The sequence below is a fragment of the Lampris incognitus genome, chromosome 20 (assembly GCF_029633865.1).
Source record: "Lampris incognitus isolate fLamInc1 chromosome 20, fLamInc1.hap2, whole genome shotgun sequence".
NCBI lineage: Eukaryota > Metazoa > Chordata > Actinopteri > Lampriformes > Lampridae > Lampris > Lampris incognitus.
In genome coordinates, this window is record NC_079230.1 from 28688527 (window position 1) to 28709312 (window position 20786).

At 44.5% G+C, this 20786-nt stretch overlaps 1 protein-coding gene and 1 pseudogene across 1 annotated transcript; one reads left to right on the forward strand and one right to left on the reverse strand.

Moving 5' to 3' along the window:
• The first annotated feature begins 6217 nt into the window (after window positions 1-6217).
• Window positions 6218-7692, forward strand: ccl36.1 (chemokine (C-C motif) ligand 36, duplicate 1). Its single transcript, XM_056300682.1, has 3 exons — window positions 6218-6374; window positions 6469-6580; window positions 7425-7692. Exons 1-3 carry the CDS (start codon window positions 6305-6307, stop codon window positions 7516-7518), a joined length of 276 nt encoding a protein of 91 aa, XP_056156657.1. The 5' UTR covers window positions 6218-6304; the 3' UTR covers window positions 7519-7692.
• Window positions 7693-9430: 1738 nt separating this feature from the next.
• On the reverse strand, window positions 9431-14684 carry LOC130130514 (spermine synthase-like; annotated as a pseudogene).
• Between the last annotated feature and the right edge of the window lie 6102 nt (window positions 14685-20786).

The window sequence follows — 20786 nt, forward strand, 5'->3', positions numbered from 1 at the left end:
CACTACACTGTAACTGATAACGTTACTTCGCTAAACTAGAAGACGGCCCGACTCACTGTGGGGAGAGCCCCTCACCGCATCCAGTCCATTCGCCCGTCTGGCTGTGCTAGCAACGAACACCGACTGGCTAGCTCGCTCCGTAACGTCGCTGGGTCCACATATGGGACTGACGAGTAGTCAGTTTGTCTCCCAAGTCCACACAACAGTTCCCGGGATGGGTCTCGGTCAGACACCCTCACACATCACTGTTCACTAAACTTCAATTACATTTCTCTCACCGCAAAATAGCATAAAACAACTCGACATCAAACTGCTCTGTTTTGCTTACACAAGGGACGAGTGACCTCTTTCTCTCCCCGTTCAGTCTGCTCATATTCAAAAGGTATACAAAATAACAAACATAGGCCAAACTCTTATCTAATAGTGCAATGTCATATATCTAAGGCCTATAATTTAACCACAGGGTTACACTTACACTACACATTGTTTACACCACACGTTGTTTACACATTGATCTCTACAGGTGAGCACAACCCATCACACTTCATAGTAATCTGAATGATGGGTTTTTTCTCTTGTTTTTGACTCTTGTTCTGGATTCTGATTATCTCATTGTCTCTATTTTTTCTACTTTTGTACATGAACACAGGAAGCCCCGGTTGTATTTGGACAAATGAAACGTGATGGTTTTGATTCATATTTACTGCAAGTCACTGAGCTGTTCCCCAACCAGAATAATCAGGATATGGAGTCACAACATGAGACAGTGTGACTTACACAGCTCTGTATTTCCCCTGTTGGATATCCATCCATCCATCCATCCATCCATCCATCCATCCATCCATCCATCCATCCATCCATCCATCCATCCATCCATCCATCCCTCATCCGAACCGCTTATCCTACTCAGGGTCGCAGGGATGCTGGAGCCTATCCCAGCAGCCATTGGGCGGCAGGCGGGGAGACACCCTGGACAGCCCGCCAGGCCATCACAGGGCCCACACATGTTATAATACTGTAGCGAATTCTGGGGGCAGCCAGGATGCGAACCCGGGTGGCCCGCACCACAGGCAACTGCGCTAACCAGTCGGCTACAGGGTCCGACCTCTTAGCCGTCTGGTTAGCGAGTCTAGTCATCCACGGTCGTTACAGTACACATACAGTGTATAATACAATATCCTGTTGGATATTGCTTATCAGAAACCACTGGACATGTTAAAGGCTGCAGTTTTGTGTGTGTGTGTGTGTGTTGAGATTTTCGGTAATCGGGCGTCTTTGTGTAGTGGCTGTACTTTGTTGTCACTGATCCATTTTTCTGAAACTATGACAAGACCTGTTATTTATTTATTTATTTATTTATTTGGAATCACATATTAACAGCATTTTTACTTATTCATCTTTAGTAGGACACTTTTGCAAAGTGAACCGTCTTTTCGGCTTTTTACAGAGTGATTATAGAGCACAAAATGGCAGTAAGGAAAACCATACTTACATAAGCAAATGTCAACAAAAGAGGGACGTTTTGGGGAAATATCCAATTTCACTTGTCCCCAAATGTAGTCTCCTCAAGCCTCACGGAGAAGGTGACTCTTTCCATCACAGAAATGTCATGAATTACATCATACCCGTCTCTGTAGATGAGGTGCCTGCACTTGACTTATCTGCACTTTCAGTATGAGAAGTCGTGGTAGGTGGGACGGCAGTGGCCTCCTGGTAGAGGTGATTTGCTGTAGCAATTGCCAAAAGTTAATAACGAAATAATACATTTAATTAATTTAATTTAATTAAAAAAAAACATGAAATGACTTGACCCATAACAGATGTTCAAGAATATACTACGTGAGGATCATTATTCACATAAAAATCAGAACCAGAACCGTGTTTCTTGGCCACGTGTCACGCCGGGAGCAGCAACGGAGGACCCAAATGCGGACAGCGGGGACTGACTGGGCTCGAACAATGTTTTAATAGACAAACAAGCTTCCAGACGGCAGGGAAGGCTCGGGACAAGACGTGACGCATCCGGCTGGGCAACCCGGGGCAGTATAGACTGCTGGGGAGCCAGTCGGGGGAAAAATTATCATTATTATTAATGATGTTCATTGGCAGTTGGCAAACAACGAATTGGTGATTTACCACCAACAAACTGGTATGGAGTGCGGATCACCCCCCCCCCCCCAAAAAAACCAAACAAACAAAAACTCAAATCTTCTCAATCAAATGAGCTGCTGTGAGATCAGGGAAATTGGGTGCAGGTGAGCAGGGACAGGCAAGCCAATCAGGGAATGGGGAACAGGTGAACTTGATGACCTTGATGACCCAGACCCGCACACAGCCATGACCCCGTGTAGGGTGCACATCCACACAACACAACAGTCTTCACAGAAATATACCGTAGTAGAAAAACACAGAACCACTTGCTCCTAGTTAGACGTCGTGTACTGCTCACAGGTTCTGCCCACAACTGACCCTGCGGATAGGTAGCGCCGCGGCTGGCGGATACCGGTTAGGGCAGCTTAGACAACACATACCCTTGTATCTCTATAAAACCTTTGTACTCCCCCTGTTCGGGGCTCTCTCTCTCTCTCTCTCTCTCTCTCTCTCTCTCCTCTCTCTCTCTCTCTCTCTCTCTCTCTCTCTCTCTCCTCTCTCTCTCTCTCTCTCTCTCTCTCTCTCTCTCTCTCTCTCTCCTTCCTACCCTGTATGGGAAAGCCCGTTTGAAAACGCTGAATTAAACTCAGAAAGACAGGACTGACTCAGGATTTGATTTTATTTTCAATTAAAAAGTTTGCCACCACAAACCTGGCGTTGCTGGCAGGATCACTCGTGTGTGTGGGGGTGGGGGGTGGGCTTCTGGGACTCAGTGCGGCAGGCGACAGAGTGTGCACACCCTGAAGTCTGGGACTTCAGCCTCAACCGCCCCGCCAAGGAGGGTAGAGAAGTGGGGGCCCGATGTCTGAGGACCGGACTCGCTCACCGCTGTGATCCGAAGAACCAAGGGGGTAAACTACGATCTGTCCTTCCTGGTAAGATAAGTCTCCTACGGGGAAAAAAACCACATATACGTACACTACCGTTCAAAAGTTTGGGATCACCCAAACAATTTTGTGTTTTCCATGAAAAGTCACACTTATTCACCACCATATGTTGTGAAATGAATAGAAAATAGAGTCAAGACATTGACAAGGTTAGAAATAATGATTTGTATTTGAAATAAGATTTTTTTTACATCAAACTTTGCTTTCGTCAAAGAATCCTCCATTTGCAGCAATTACAGCATTGCAGACCTTTGGCATTCTAGCTGTTAATTTGTTGAGGTAATCTGGAGAAATTGCACCCCACGCTTCCAGAAGCAGCTCCCACAAGTTGGATTGGTTGGATGGGCACTTCTTTGAGCAGATTGAGTTTCTGGAGCATCACATTTGTGGGGTCAATTAAACGCTCAAAATGGCCAGAAAAAGAGAACTTTCATCTGAAACTCGACAGTCTATTCTTGTTCTTAGAAATGAAGGCTATTCCATGCGAGAAATTGCTAAGAAATTGAAGATTTCCTACACCGGTGTGTACTACTCCCTTCAGAGGACAGCACAAACAGGCTCTAACCAGAGTAGAAAAAGAAGTGGGAGGCCGCGTTGCACAACTGAGCAAGAAGATAAGTACATTAGAGTCTCTAGTATGAGAAACAGACGCCTCACAGGTCCCCAACTGGCATCTTCATTAAATAGTACCTGTTAGAGCCTGCTTGTGCTGTCCTCTGAAGGGAGTAGTACACACCGGTGTAGGAAATCTTCAATTTCTTAGCAATTTCTCGCATGGAATAGCCTTCATTTCTAAGAACAAGAATAGACTGTCGAGTTTCAGATGAAAGTTCTCTTTTTCTGGCCATTTTGAGCGTTTAATTGACCCCACAAATGTGATGCTCCAGAAACTCAATCTGCTCAAAGAAGTGCCCATCCAACCAATCCAACTTGTGGGAGCTGCTTCTGGAAGCGTGGGGTGCAATTTCTCCAGATTACCTCAACAAATTAACAGCTAGAATGCCAAAGGTCTGCAATGCTGTAATTGCTGCAAATGGAGGATTCTTTAACGAAAGCAAAGTTTGATGTAAAAAAAATCTTATTTCAAATAAAAATCATTATTTCTAACCTTGTCAATGTCTTGACTCTATTTTCTATTCATTTCACAACATATGGTGGTGAATAAGTGTGACTTTTCATGGAAAACACGAAATTGTTTGGGTGATCCCAAACTTTTGAACGGTAGTGTATATATATATATATATATATATATATATATATATATATATATATATATATATATATATATATATATATATAAGAGTGCACAAGGTTTTGGGAACCTAAAAGGAGAAAAAAGATTCTTACATTGTGTCCAACTTTGTATAACTGACGAGTTACTAGGGCAGGTGCTGATTAATCATTCAGTTGACTAGGTCAACAGAGATGTACTGGGTACAAATGGCATATTTATGATATGATACCATGTTATGTTGTGTTAGGTTATGATACTAAAACATTTTAATAGCTCAGTCTGAGTTGTACTATTTGCTAGTTTATTATTGTTATGGACAGATTTTGTTTGTATAATAAAGGTGTTAATAAAACAAAAACGTGTGGAGTCACCAGCAGCTTCTTTTCACCTGGCAGTGAGGAGTTTCACCAGGGGGACGTAGCGCGTGGGAGGATCACGCTATCCCCCCCCAGGACTGGACAACCCCGGGACTGGACAACCCCGGGACTGGAGAACCTCGGGACTGGACAATCCTGGGACTGGACAACCCCAGGACTGGACAACCCCGGGACTGGACAACCCCAGGACTGGACAACCTCGGGACTGGACAACCCCGGGACAGGACAACCTCGGGACTGGACAACCTCGGGACTGGACAACCCCGGGACTGGACAACCCCGGGACTGGACAACCCCGGGACTGGACAACCTCGGGACTGGACAACCCCGGGACTGGAGAACCCCGGGACTGGACAACCCCGGGACTGGACAACCCCGGGACTGGAGAACCCCGGGACTGGACAACCTCGGGACTGGACAACCTCAGGACTGGACAACCTCGGGACTGGACAACCCCGGGACTGGACCTGTTAAAAGGCAACTCTCACAAACCAGCCACTGTGAAGATGAAATGTGGCGTTATGTGCAAACCTCTCCTCTGTGCTTTCTGATACCCACAAGCAGGTTAAAGCAGTCCTTCCCCAGCCAGCAACCAGACCACTACTTGACTTGAGGCCAGGGGACTGTATAGTGATGAAGGACCTAAGAAGGAAGTATTGGAAGCAACGGAGGTGGACCGGGCCATTCCAAATCCTACTGGCAGCAGAAACAGGAAAGGAACACTTTATTTGTCACTTCATTTCATGTACTGGGCGGCGTGGTGGTGCAGTCACCTCACAGCATGAGGGTCCTGGGTTCGAGCGCCGGGGTAGTCCAACCTTGGGAGTCGTCCCAGGTCGTCCTCTGTGTGGCGTTTGCATGTTCTCCCCGTGTCATGTTCTCTCCCTACAGCCTGCCGAGCGTATTAAACCGAATCTTCAGTCTGGCCTGGCCACAGTTGTGGCTTCTAACGCTGCACACAAATGTGAAAATCATGAAAGCGTTAGTGATGTATGGAAGCACTGGTTTGATCGGGTAAGGAGCCGTGGCTGCAGATTCAACCAGAGGAGCCATGCGCCGCCCCTGCGTTGTCGGTATAGGGTCTTAAACGTCCGTCAAGTTCATGACTTCTGCAGAGGAGAGCTGAACATAAGAGCAGGATGGACGGATGGATCGTGGATGGGTTGTTATATAAATGCAATCCATCCATCCATTCTTCCGTCTTTACAGCCAAGGCCGTTATGGAGACGTGCGGCGGTACCATGATGCTATCATTGACTCGGCAGAATCTAGATTCTTTTTGCGCTGGCGTGAAGTTAAATTCAACTCATTGGGTTGATATCTCTGTGAACCATCAGCAGTGGGCTAACCACCACTTGCATTTCCTTTGTGAGGTTTCTCTCTCTCTCTCTCTCTCTCTCTCTCTCTCTCTCTCTCTCTCTCTCTCTCTCTCTCTCTCTCGTAATGGAATGGAAAAAAAAGGTTGGTTTTTTTTCCTTCTCTTCATATAGAAACCACAACCAAGTCCCCGCCCATCTGCCCATCTCTCGTACCTTCATGGTTTGGTCTCTTGATAAAAAGCCTTCATCATCATGATGTGCTGCAGATAATCTGTTTGTGGTGGTTGCAGAGTCACCCTGGTCTCCAGCCGTACTATCTCAGAGCAACACGGAGCCATGCAGGCCAGGCACTTGTTTCTGTTCACCGTCCTGGGAGCGGCGCTGTTCACGCTGGCGATGGCCAACAGTAAGACCACCTTCACTTTTGTATCTTTTTGTTGTCCTTTACTGAGCGATGAATGAGACTGCCTGCTAACTGTGTTGGGCCGTGTGTTCTGAAGATGCCAGCGGTCCCGAGAGCTGCTGCTTCAAGTTCTTCACCAGGAGAATAAACGTAACTCTCATCCGCTCCTATACCATGACCGACAACAGGTGTCCGAGGATGGGCGTCATGTAAGTGTTAGAAAGACATGTTTTCTTTCACATAAATCAGGTTGAAATGTAATCCATTATTATTATTATTATTATTACTATTGTTGTTATTATTATTATTATTATCATCGTTATCATTATTATCATTATCATCATCATTATTATCACCATCATTAATATTATTGTCATCATCATCATTATTATTGTTATTATTATCATCATTATTATTATTATTATCATTATTATTATTATTATCATCATAATTATTATTATTATTATTATATTATTACTATTGTTATTGTTGTTATTATTATTGTTATGATTATTATTACTATTGTTATTATTATTATTATTATCATCGTTATCATTATTATTATCATTATCATCATCATTATCACCATCATTAATATTATTATCATCATCATCATTATTGTTATTATTATCATAATCATTATTATTATTATTATCATTATTATTATTATCATCATTATTGTTAATATTATTATCATCATCATTATTATTATCATTATTATTATATTATTACTATTGTTATTGTTGTTATTATTATTGTTATGATTATTATTACTATTGTTGTTATCATCAGCATTATTATTATTATCATCATCATCATCATTATTATCATCATCATTATCATCATCATCATCATTATTAATATTATTATCATCATCATATTATTATTATTATTATCATCGTTATTATTATTAATATTATTATTATCATCACCATTATTATTATTATTATCATCGTTATTATTATTATTATCATCATCAGTATTATTATTATTTACAAATCCCCAGCTGACACCGCAGCTGAATGTACTTTGATCATGTTTTTGTCTGCACAGTTTCGTGACGGAGAAGGGCTTCAAAATCTGCGCCAGTCCGAGGGAGACCTGGGTCCAGCGCGCCCTGAAGATTGTGGATGAACGTACCTTTTAATAATCACATTATCCAGCGTTAACGGCCTTTCTCAACTTTCCGCAAAATGACCCGGGACGGGTAACAGCTAATACTGCCCCTCCTGCTCTGGGTGGCTGATTTTAAAATGCTCTTCACGTGAAACTGTAGCCTCTGTGGGTGAACTGACGTGCTTAATAAATGAACGGAAGCCTGGTTGGTGTTCTCCTGTCTGTTATGCGTGTGGGGGTGTTGCTATACAGCTGCACGGTGCAACAGAATCTGGTGTTTTCCATATAGCCGTAAAACATAAAGTAAAACGGGAAGTCTGAGGCGTCCGGGTGGCGTGGCGGTCTATTCCGTTGCCTACCAACCCGGGGCTCGCCGGTTCGAATCCCCGTGTTACCTCCGGCTCGGTCGGGAGTCCCTACAGACACAATTGGCCGTGTCTGCGGGTGGGAAGCCGGATGCGGGTATGTGTCCTGGTCGCCGCAGTAGCGCCTCCTCTGGCCGGTCGGGGAGCCCGTTCAGGGGGGGGGGGATAGCGTGGTCCTCCCACGTGCTACGTCCCCCTGGTGAAACTCCTCACTGTCAGGTGAAAAGAAGCGGCTGGCGACTCCACATGTATGGGAGGAGGCATGTGGTAGTCTGCAGCCCTCCCCGGGATCAGCGGAAGGGGGCGGAGCAGAGACCGGGACGGCCCGGAAGAGTGGGGTGATTGGCCAAGTGCAACTGGGGAGAAAAAGGAGGGAGAATAAAAACAGAAAGTTTAAGTCTGAATTTTGTATCCAGAATCACCATTTTGTTTCTGTGTTTTTTAGCCATTCCATGTAGATTCTGTTCTATTCTATTCTATTCTATTCTATTCTATTCTGTCCCATGCTGGGTTTGGTCCAGCGAGGCAGACTGAATTACTAAATTACAGCTCGCAAATGAAGATCACTCAACTGAAGTGACGTCACGAGGAGCCACTGCGCTGGTTTTACACTGAAAACACCAAAACAAGAAAAAGTCATTGCTCATGAAGTCAGTCAGTATATGCCTTTTTCTTTTTTTTTTCTAAGCAAGATGGTTGTTATTCTGGGCGGCACGGTGGCGCAGTGGTCAGCACTGTCACCTTACAGCAAGAAGGTCCTGGGTTCGAACCCCAGGCCGCCCCAGGTCCGTTCTGTGTGGAGTTTGCATGTTCTCCTCGAGTCTGCGTGGGTTTCCTCCGGGTGCTCCGGTTTCCTCCCACCGCGAAAAAGACATGCGTGTTAAGGTTAATACCCCTGCCTGTGCCCCTGAGCAAGGCAGTGGAAAGAAGAACTGGAGTTGGTCCCCGGGCGCTGCGGCTGCCCACTGCTCCTGTACAATGGGATGGGTTACGTGCAGACAACACATTTCGTTGTACCCAGACAGCATCCGGATGTGGGCCACTTCAGGCAGGGATGCAGCACTGGTGGCCTTCTTCTGGCCCTGACAAAATGGATGCGAGCCTGAAGTGGCCCACATGTATAATAGCAAATATGGCCCAAATATGCCAAATCACATGTGGGCCTTTTTTGGCAAAGATGCAGTGCTCTGGGCAACATGTGATCTGGATGTGGCCCGTGTGGTAAATGGTGAATATAACCCAAATGTCACAAAACAAATATGGCCACCTTTGGCAAATATGCGGCATTGCTATGGCTTGGTTCTGACCCGGATCTAGCAAACAGGAGTGGACCGCCCTATTGCCCTCATTCCACGCGGCATGTGGTGCCGGATGAAAGTGTCGGGTGTGGGACGGGTCCGGGCCTCAGCAATTTTGCTATCTGGGTAAGAATACAATTCGTTGTAGCGATACAATGACAAAATAAAGTGGATTTCTTCTTTCTTAAAAGAGGGTAGCAAGAAAAAAATGTGGGGGTGGGGTAATAAAACAGTCCCATCTTGTCCCCTGTGCAACCCAGCAGGGGAAGAACCTTCACATTCAAGCAGGCAGGGGAATGGCGAACTTCTTCCACACCGGGTAAAACACCCAGAACTCCAAGTAAGAGGGCACACCCCCCCTCCCCCACGTCCTTGGTGTAGTCCACGGGACACGAGAGGGTCCCATAACGTTCCTCATACCGGCTCGGTGCCTGGGTTAGATTTGCACTGCTACCCTGTGTGACGTATTTCCCACCGGGACGCAGCGCTTTTCCTGACAAATCTGATAAGGTGCACGGATGCCCAAGCGGACTCTTCTTCTGGTGCTGTGGACGTTGGAACAGCAGCTAGGTCATTAATGACGTAATCAAACAGCTGCCCTTCCCGGCCATACTTCTTCAGCACGGGAACACAGTCCTCGATTAGGCTCTCATAACAGTCTCCCCTTGAGTCAAAGAAGGTTGAATCAGTACATCTGGACACAGCGTGGCTTGAGAGAAACATCTCTTCACCCATCTAAGTGACCTCTTCAGTCTCAGCTGACCGCAGGTGCCCCCCACCCTAATAAACAATACAGCGGCATAACGACTGAAACCAATGACCGCTTTCATATGCAAATATGGGCGTGACCATTAACTACGGTAGATGGGTGTAGACTCCGCAGTCTACACCCATCTTCAGGCCAGTGGTCAGTCACTTTTTCGAGGACGAGGATGTGCACATCCTTGATAGGGAGGAACGCTGGTTTGAATCGAGTCAAGTGCGAAGAGGGAATCACCATCCCTGAACCCGGGGGAGGGGGGCTTAGAGTACATCTCTCAACATCTTACAACGCTGTGACTGCAACAACTCTTCTCAAATCCTCTGTGAATAGTACACATGGCCATTGGAACTCTAGTTCAGTGTTTCTCAACCGGGGGTCCGCGGACCCCTAGTGGTCCGTGGTGTAATTGCAAGGGGTCCGTGAAAATAATTTAAAAAAAAAAAAGATCCTATGACATTTATAGAAATAGGATTATTTTACTCAAATGTGACTGAGACCTTTATCTACCTAAACTATAAAGGGTAACAGGACTTTTTTCTCTAATTACATCTGTTTCACAAGTGTAATTTATTGTATTTTAATAAGAGATCTCGCTCCCGTTTGCATTGTTAAAAGTTACTGCATAAAAATTCTGTTGTTACATAGATCTGAAAGTTACTGAATACATATTCTGTTTTGTTACATATATCTGAAAGTTACTGAATACATATTCTGTTTTGTTACATATATCTGAAAGTTACTGAATACATATTCTGTTTTGTTACATATATCTGAAAGTTACTGAATACATATTCTGTTTAGTTACATATATCTGAAAGTTACTGAATACATATTCTGTTTTGTTACATATATCTGAAAGTTACTGAATACATATTCTGTTTAGTTACATATATCTGAAAGTTACTGAATACATATTCTGTTTAGTTACATATATCTGAAAGTTACTGAATACATATTCTGTTTAGTTACATATATCTGAAAGTTACTGAATACATATTCTGTTTTGTTACATATATCTGAAAGTTACTGAATACATATTCTGTTTTGTTACATATATCTGAAAGTTACTGAATACATATTCTGTTTTGTTACATATATCTGAAAGTTACTGAATACATATTCTGTGTTGTTACATATATCTGAAAGTTACTGAATACATATTCTGTGTTGTTACATATATCTGAAAGTTACTGAATACATATTCTGTTTTGTTACATATATCTGAAAGTTACTGAATACATATTCTGTTTTGTTACATATATCTGAAAGTTACTGAATACATATTCTGTTTTGTTACATATATCTGAAAGTTAGTGAATACATATTCTGTTTTGTTACATATATCTGAAAGTTACTGCATAAGAATTCTGTTTTGTTACATATATCTGAAAGTTACTGAATACATATTCTGTTTAGTTACATATATCTGAAAGTTACTGCATAAGAATTCTGTTTTGTTAACTATATCTAAGTTACAACTGAAAGCTCTTACTTTTGCCCCAAAGAGTGAACAAATGCTATAATGCAATTTAAAATGCAGTTTCTACTGTTTCTATGAAATTGCAACCCCCCTCCCCCAAGATCAGGTGGAGGGGTCCTCAGGGTAGATCAAAAATACGCAGGGGGTCCAGGACCCCAAAAAGGTTGAGAACCACTGCGTCTAGTTAACGGTCACGTCCATATGTGCATATGAAACCGATCGTTGGTTTCGGCTGTTGTGCCGCTGTATTGTTTATAAGGGTGGGGACACCTGCAGTCACGTTTCTCCCAATAAACGTTGTGTCCAGAGGAACTGATTCAACCTTCTTTGATTTTCTTACCTGGATTATTGAGCATGCATAAAGACAGTCCCCCTTGAGGTTGTCAAGGATCTTGCCACAAGTCTTCCTCATGTGCATTCTGCATCCATCTGTCACCATCTGGTCAGTTTCCACCACGATGGTCATCTTTGGTTTGGGTCTGACACCCTCAGCAAGGATCCCTCCATCACCACCTCCTAATATCAGAACCTCCTTTCCAGCATAATCCTGTCGCTCACTACCCATGAGGCCTTGTGTGTGTAGGCCAAGTCGCTGTCTGCCGGGTTTATGTGTCTCCACTGAGCACCAAATTGCTGAGAGTGCAAAAATTGTTATATTTTGTGAAGCAGGCTCTATGTCGTACTCCACTATCCTGCCATCAGCCGTGGGCCAGTACCAATCAACAGCTGCCCCGTGGGAGAGAGCTGGGAACCTTTTGATACCCCTGATGCTGCCTTGTAGGAGTCCTTTTAATTTCTTCTCCGGTGCATTCAGAAGATTGTCTATTTGTGCAACGTTATCCCCTTCATAACGCTGCGGCTCAATGGAAATCAAACCATGGGCAGTCAGTATCTGCTGCGACCACAACTTGCTCCGTGCTTACGTAGGCTACACCTCCTTTGCACGGAGCTGATCTGTTTGGTTTGGGGCCCTCTCCTCTTCATCTTCCTGTGGGTGGAGCCGCCATACCGACAGTAACAGTATCTCAAACTAGAGGCTGCCACACAAGAGAGAAGAAAGCCACTTTATTTTTTTCTGCACGTAACCCATCCAACTCCCGTTCTTCTTTTCATTGCCTTGCTCAGCGGCACAGGCAGGAGCATTAACCCTAACATGCATGTCTTTTTGGATGGTGGGAGGAAACCAGAGCACCTGGAGAAAACCCACCACAGACACGGGGAGAACATGCAAACTCCACACAGAAAGGACCTGGGACGGCCTGGGGTTCGAACCCAGGACCTTCTTGCTGTGAGGCAGCAGTGCTAACCACTGGTGGCAGCCAGTTCAGATTATCTACTGTCCTCCCATCACAAGACATGCGTGCTACGGGGTTTTATTCTCGCAGTATTCTTCGTCATTCCTATCGATTCTTACAGTATTTTACCTAGACTCTCCGTCTCTTTGTGGAGGTTTTTGGAGACGAGCTCAGACACAGCGTGTCGGTGGCACCTAATAACGCAGGTTCGGTTTACCTCAGACAAGTCCAGTTTATCCAAACCTCCGAATTTGCAAGGGAAAACCAAGTCGAAATTTTCAAGTTAAAACTGAAATTGTCTGAAATTAAATCTGTCTGCTACTGAGTGCTCTGAGGTTCCATTAATGATAATAATTCCTCTATAAGTTGACAAAATGGTCACAATACCTCATTAGGCTGAATGACAAGAGCTATAAACACACATCACGCTTAATTACTGAGCCTCAGAACCTGGTTCTGCGTTGTACACCTGTTCAGTATTGAGCCGCCATCGGTGTACTTCCCATTTATACCGCTGCTTGTAGGGTATGGCGATACACACGAGAGCAAATGTTTTTATTTGCAGTAATATGTATTCTACTAGAAGAACCCCGCTACAATGTAGCGGTACCCCACTTCAAGTGGGGGTGGAAAGGGGCTAAATGGCAAGTAGGAGACGATGGAAGAACCCCGCATTGCATACACTATAACATTAAAGGGGGAGAGGGTCACATTTTCCAGGTTGGGGGGGGTCCCCAGAAAAAAATGTTAGGTGAAAAAATCAAAAATGCTCAGAATCATCTGAAATGCCGAGAAAAGTGGTTTTTAGCCATTTTTTTAAGAAAAATGCATATTTTGCATATTTATGCATAATTATGCATAATTTTAATTTTCTGGGATTCTTCCCCTTACTCTCTGAGACAATACCTACCACCTCCAAAAAGAATTAGGATCGTAAGTGCTTTAGTTTTCGGTCCCGCTATCTACACTAACACCACACACACACACACATTCTGAAAATATATGAGTAGATGTTTGACCTCTGACCCTCGATGTCTATTGGTTGTGTATGTTGTATAAATGTACGCGCCCCTTGGAAGAAGACGGAGCAAGAGGGTCACTCGTTTTTCGTGCCTGCTTAACGCAGTCGTTTTGTAACGTTACTACGGTCTAGCAAATAAAAGAGGAAGACCAAGATAAACCTTGATCGTTGTATAATTCGGTTATCCTGTAGATACACGACAGGTTTTGGGGACGAGGATGGGATCTTCCTCTTTATTTTTATGTGCAGCGGGTTGCTCCAGTCTCGACCGGTAATAGTTGAACGATGCTAGTGTAAACTACTAATAAGACACGTTAGCCCCCTAGCTAACGGGACCCGTTAGCCGAGCGGTTAGTGATACCGCCCTGTGGTGCAGCACACCCCGCATCGAATCCCGCACCGGGCAAGAAAATAACCGGTTACATCGGTGTCAGAAGTGGGATGGAGCGACCGTAAGGCCATCGGAAGCGTGTTCGCCCTGAGGCGTGAAGGAGCTGATATGATATGACCCAAATCTGAAATGTGAAAAAGACAGAATAAAACATATTGACTTATCCAATATATGTTTTAATTTGATGACCGGGGGCTTGCAATTAACACTTAATCTCAGTCACAATTAGGCTGTGGCTGAGAAGACTGTAAATTCTACAATATAATTTCGCATTTTTCCACTGCAAATTAATAACATCCACAGCTGGAACTCTGAATCAACAAGACACCGTGTGTAGTTCATGATAATTCGAATTTCATGTCCCGTTCATCATGACTGAGTTACAGGGAAAGGCACATTTTGATGTGATGAGGGGTGAAAATGACAGTAAAATAGAAGCAGATTTCATGTTTGCACAACAACTAGGCCGATATCATGAACCCTGAGCAAACTAGAAAAGCAACAGGACAACAAATACTCACCCTGCCACGCAGGTACAATTGCCTGTGAGGACGTAGTTGTCGGGTTTGTTTATGATGCCCCATGCCTCGTACATAACCGTCTTGTGTCCTTGTCTTTTACTTGGCAAGACTTCGGATTTCAGGACACAAAACTCAGAGTCCATGTCATGGTATTTTGCATTTTGTACGTGACCACAGACAACATAGTTGTAAGCATCCAGTGACTTGTATGCCCGCAACTTCTCTTGTGTATACGCTCGGTTTCTCCACCAAACATGTATATATATTAGGCCACTTAGTAACGTCTTCCACCCACTCGGTAATACCACACCACAGGTAACTTTCGCGATCTTTTGTCGTTAATCCCCTTGCATAGTTTGACAAACTAGCTAACTCCGCCATACTTCCGTTGCCTATATGCGTGCGCATCCACACCTACGTCACCACTGTTTACACACTGTAAAACGGTCCATTACAAGGGCTTGATGACGTGGTATGCTACTTAGACGATATTTTGATAACAGGAACAGATACCACTGCACATCTGCGCAATCTTAAACAAGTGTTACAGAGACTGGAAGAACATGGGCTGAGGCTTAACAAAGAGAAATGGGCCTTCTTTCAGAACAGTGTGGCCTACTACCTCGGGCATGCCATTGATGCCGAGGGTGTGCGCCCGATTAAAGAGGAAACTGAGGCTATTGACAAAGCTCCTGTGCCGAAAAATGTGACAGAATTGAGGTTGTACTTAGCCATGCTCAATTACTATGGTAAATTTATACCAAACCTGTCCAGCGAGATTAAGCCTATGACTGAGCTCCTATATAAAGATAAAGAGAGGGACTGGACAAGAAAATGTCAAGAGGCGTGTGAGCGTACTAAAGCACAGCTTGTAGCCGTGCCAGTGCTTACACATTATGATCCTAAACTGCCTGTAATTTTGGCATGTGATGCTTCGCCTTACGGCATAGGTGCTGTGACTTCACATCGGTTTCCAGACCACAGTGAGAAACCTATAGCCTACGTGTCTAGGACACTCACTAAAACAGAAGTCAACTATTCTCAGATGGAGAAAGAAGCACTTAGTATCATCTTTGGGGTGACCAAGTTTAATGACTATCTGTATGGATGAAAGTTTACTCTGCTTACAGACCACAAACCACTCCTAAAGATACTAGGGCCCAAGACTGGAGTGCCTACATTGGCAGCAGCTAGGCTGCAGAGGTGGTCATTAATTTTAGCAGCATACCAGTGACATACGTTACAAGCCATCCTTACAACATGCAAATGCAGATGCATTATCGCGGTTACCGCTACAGACTCAAGAGGCAGACTCAGATTATAGTTCTGTGTTTAGGGTCTCATTCTTGGATAAAGTGCCAGTGTCCTCACAAGAGATTGCAAAACAGACAAAGACTGATGCAGTGCTGCAGAGAGTGGAGCACTTTAAATTGAATGGTTGGCCAAAACATTTGAACGAAGATGGGTTAAGGCCATACTTCATAAGAAACACTGAACTGACTGTTGAATCTGACTGTGTGATGTGGGGTTTCTGGGTAATCATACCAGAGGTGTTAAGACCACCGATGTTACGTGAATTGCATGAAAATCACCAGGGAATGGTAAAGATGAAGGCATTAGCCCGTAGTCACTTTTGGTGGCCAAACCTTGAGTCTGACATAGAGTCACTGGTAAACAGTTGCCAGACGTGCCAGTTAAACAGATGCCAACCTGCCACAGCTCCTGTTCACAATTGGAGCTGGTCTAACCGTCCTTGGCAGAGGATACACATAGCTTATGCTCAGAAGGGAAAGTTCAACTTCCTAGTGGTCACTGATAGATATTCACGTCGGCCAGAAGTAGCTTTGATGAGTAGCACTGCATGTGAAAAGACCATAGAAGTTTTGAGGGGATACCTTGTCACTTGAGGTCTTCCAGACGAACTTGTGTCTGATAATGGACCACAATTTGTGTCTGCTGAGTTTGAAACCTTCCTGAAAAACAATGGGGTGAAACACATTAAGAGTCCTCCTCACCACCCAGCTTCTAATGGGGCTGCAGAGCGTTTGGTGCAGAAGCTGAAAACAGCTCTTGGAAAGGGAAAGAGTAGCAGTGTGACGTTGCAGCACTGCATGCACAATCTCCTATTCTGTTATAGGAGGACACCACAGTCTACTACAGGGAAAACACCTGCAGACTTGTTTCTGCGACGTCAATCCAAAACCAGGTTTGTCTCTCACCAAACCTAATTTCGCAGAGACGGGACGGTCAACAGTCCAAGCAAGCAGATAAGTTGGCACAAGTCAGACACTTCCTACCGAAACAGAAGGGGTTGGTTGGAAACCCCAGGGGAGGGGACGGCGTTAAATGGGTGCCTGGGTGCATTGTAAAGGCACTTGGTCCTGTCACATATCTTGTGAAAGTGTATGGAAAGGTGTACAAGAGACGTGTCAATCAAATGATCAATACTGAGTGTAATGGTTGCTCGTTACCGCAGAACTAGCCGGCATCCTACATTCCGGATCAGAATAAACTAGACGGACAACAATACTGTAACGTGCACGGATAAGAAGACACGCTGGCCGCTGGCTGGCGGGTCTGACCCTTTAGTCTAGCGGTTAGCGATGCCTCCTGCGGTGCGGGCGATACGGGTTCGCGTCCCGGCCGCGGCAGTTCCCGTGGTTGCGTTGTCCCCCCGAATTCGCTACATTGGTGTCAGGAGTGGGGTGGAGCGACCGTAAGGCCATCGGAAGCGCATGCGCCCTGAGGCGTGAAGGAGCTAATATGCTTACGCGCGGGGACGCGCTTCCCGAAGGAGGGGGGTACTGTAACGTGCATGGATAAGAAGACACGCTGGCCGCTGGCTGGCGGGTCTGACCCTTTAGTCTAGCGGTTAGCGATGCCTCCTGCGGTGCGGGCGATACGGGTTCGCGTCCCTGCCGCGGCACTTCCTGTGGTTGCGTTGCCCCCCCCCCGAATTCGCTACAATACTGACAAGCAAGTGTTTATTAGCGCACACACACACACTCCGACAGTCAGCGTCGCTCCGCAGTATACGGACGGCATCGCAACGCGATCGTTCCCCCGTCCGCAAGACATAAACATAAACGCAGATGTCACGTTACTTGGCGTTCAGATCGGCCGGCTGCATGTTAAGAGATGATGGACTGCTCAGCCGCATCACATGAACTCATCAGCGCCTCACTGTTGCAGTTGACAGTCTCCCGAGCGGACATTTGAACTGTGGGGGGCGTGACGTCATAACTGGGGCGGGGTTAAGTGTCTGGGATTAGAGAGGTGTTTGGGGCCATGATAGATATTTGTGGTTATTTATGGTGTTGTGTAATGAATTGAGTAATTGTCTTTTGATAGAGTTGTTGGTAACACTTTAGTATGGGGAACATATAAAAACTTAATTACTAGTGAATTAGTAATGATCGAGATGTCACTTTAGTATGGGGAACATATTCTAAGTAACAAAAACTTAATTACTAGTGAATTAGTAATGATCAAGATGTCACTTTAGTATGGGGAACATATTCTAAGTAACAAAAACTTAATTTACAGTAATTTAACACTGTGAACACTTGTAGTTTTGTGTTTTGTTATGTAAGAACAGAGCATATTCATTAAGTGTTAGTAAGGGAGAATAACTCTTCTTGTGGTACTACCACCTTATAAAGGCCATACTAAGCAAAGCATATTGAGATGGTACTACTAATAAGCAATACTTCTGAGGTTATAGAGGGAAAACTCATAGTTAATGGCTTACTGGTTGTACAATAAGGCCATGCAGAATAAGGCATTAATGAGTACGTAATAATGACCAATTAAGAGCCAATATGTTGCTAATTTGCATGCTAATAAGCACCTAATTAATGGTGACTACGTTCCCCAACTGTTACCGAGTTGTTTATTGTAAGATGTTAGGTGTATTTAATGATATTTAAACAGAGAAAGTATATTTTTGTAGTTGATTGATTTGAGTAAAGTGCAGCGGACTGGACCAGGGAATGAAACGCCGGGCCAGGTTTGGGTTATGGCAGATTGGTCTGAGGTGAGCAGGGGTCAACACCTGTCTATAGGCCGGGGACTTTGAATGCCAGGATTGAGTGTAACCTTTTGAGTTCAATTATTGAAGGTAAATTGCGGTTTAAAGTTTAGTTAGGAATTGAGATTATATTGGGAGTTTTTGTTTTTTTTCCCCTCTCCTTGATCCCATAACCAAGACAATAAGTCCGTCTTGCCATTCTGAATAACGCTGCCTCCAGTGCGTCACTGCTCGGCCAGCTTGGCTGCACTGAGATTGAGAACTGTCATGTGTCAGATGAATCTGATGAGGATCCGAGGGTTGTTCCATATGTACCACAGGCATGTGGAGCAACGCCTGTAAACCTTCCAGAATCCACTGAGGGGGTTGTGCGGCGAGGGTCCAGTGATGCTGCACCCTCCTCAGCTGCAGAGGGTGTCCAGAGGCCGCAGCGGCACGCGATAGGTTAAATCTTGAGAACCCAGTTGTCGTTATAACAAGGTAATGTTGAAAAGACGTAAAGAAAAATGCAATGTTGTTGCACTGTGAATGTACTGGGTTCAGATTTCAGGGGAGGAGTGTAGCGTATGGAGATGCACACGAAAACAAATGTTTTTATTTGCAGTAATATGTATTTTATGTTTGGCCTCTGACCCTCGATGTCTATTGGTTGTGTGTGTCGTATAAACGTACGCACGCCACTCTGGTGCGCGCCCCCCCCCCTTGGAAGAAGACAGAGCAAGAGGGTCACTCGTGTGTTTTCGTGCCTACTTAACGCAGTCGTTTTGTAAGGTACTACGGTCTAGCACAGTGGTTCTCAACCTTTTTGGGGTCCTGGACCCCCTTCGTATTTTTGATCTACCCTGAGGACCCCTCCACCTGATCTTGGGGGAGGGGGGTTGCAATTTGATAGAAACAGTAGAAACTGCATTTTAAATTGCATTATAGCATTTATTCACTCTTTGGGGCAAAAATAAGAGCTTTCAGTTGTAACTTAGATATAGTTAACAAAACAGAATTCTTATGGAGTAACTTTCAGATATATGTAACTAAACAGAATATGTATTCAGTAACTTTCAGATATATGTAACAAAACAGAATATGTATTCAGTAACTTTCAGATATATGTAACAAAACAGAATAGGTATTCAGTAACTTTCAGATATATGTAACAAAACAGAATATGTATTCAGTAACTTTCAGATATGTGTAACAACAGAATTCTTATGCAGTAACTTTTAACAATGCAAACGGGAGCGAGATCTCTTATTAAAATACAATAAATTACACTTGTGAAACAGATGTAATTAGAGAAAAAAGTCCTGTTACCCTTTATAGTTTAGGTAGATAAAGGTCTCAGTCACATTTGAGTAAAATAATCCTATTTCTATAAATGCCATAGGATCTTTTTTTTTAAAGATATTTTATTTTCACGGACCCCTTGCAATTACACCACGGACCACTAGGGGTCCGCGGACCCCCGGTTGAGAAACACTGGTCTAGCAAATAAAAGAGGAAGACCACGATACGCCTTGCTCGTTGTATAATTCAGTTATCCTGTAGATACGCGACACCGCTCTCCTCCCCAAACCCACCCATCAGCCCCCCCAACACACACACACACACATATACACACACGCCATAAAACGGGGGGGCCCAGCTCCAGGCCTTGAGGGCTGCAGTGTCTGCGGGTATTTGTTCCAACCGTGCACTATACCACCTGATTGAACTAATTCCTTTCCCTCCTTGGTCCAGGAGGTGAGCTAATTAGTCATCTTTGTCTCTTATATGGCCATCGTCCTTGCAGGGTCCTTTAAGTCCATCTGTTTAGCCAGGTCACAGTCAATGGTAAGAATTGCAGTTATCATTGCTTATATTTAGGATGAACATGATTATTGCTGGCCTCCATGCCCCCCCCCCAGCAGCTAGATCCCAGAAAGCTTTTGCCCCCCCCCTCCCTTATGGGTGGCCCTATACACACACACACACACACACACACACACACACACACACCTCTACTTTAAAGATCTTTGCCATTTGGAAGTAAAGGGTCATTTTCCTTTGCTCTGGGTAAGTTGACCTCAAAGGTTCAGTGCGTCATCCGCCGCTGCTGTTTGCTCTTGCTAACCATTATCAAAGTATATCAGCACGGCTCA

Excerpts from the sequence above, each read along its gene's own strand:
- ccl36.1 (XM_056300682.1), top strand. The coding sequence starts at position 6,305 with ATGCAGGCCAGGCACTTGTTTCTGTTCACCGTCCTGGGAGCGGCGCTG. Across the intron at positions 6,375-6,468 it reads CACGCTGGCGATGGCCAACA|ATGCCAGCGGTCCCGAGAGC; the intron begins GTAAGACCACCT and ends TGTGTTCTGAAG. Across the intron at positions 6,581-7,424 it reads TGTCCGAGGATGGGCGTCAT|TTTCGTGACGGAGAAGGGCT; the intron begins GTAAGTGTTAGA and ends TTGTCTGCACAG.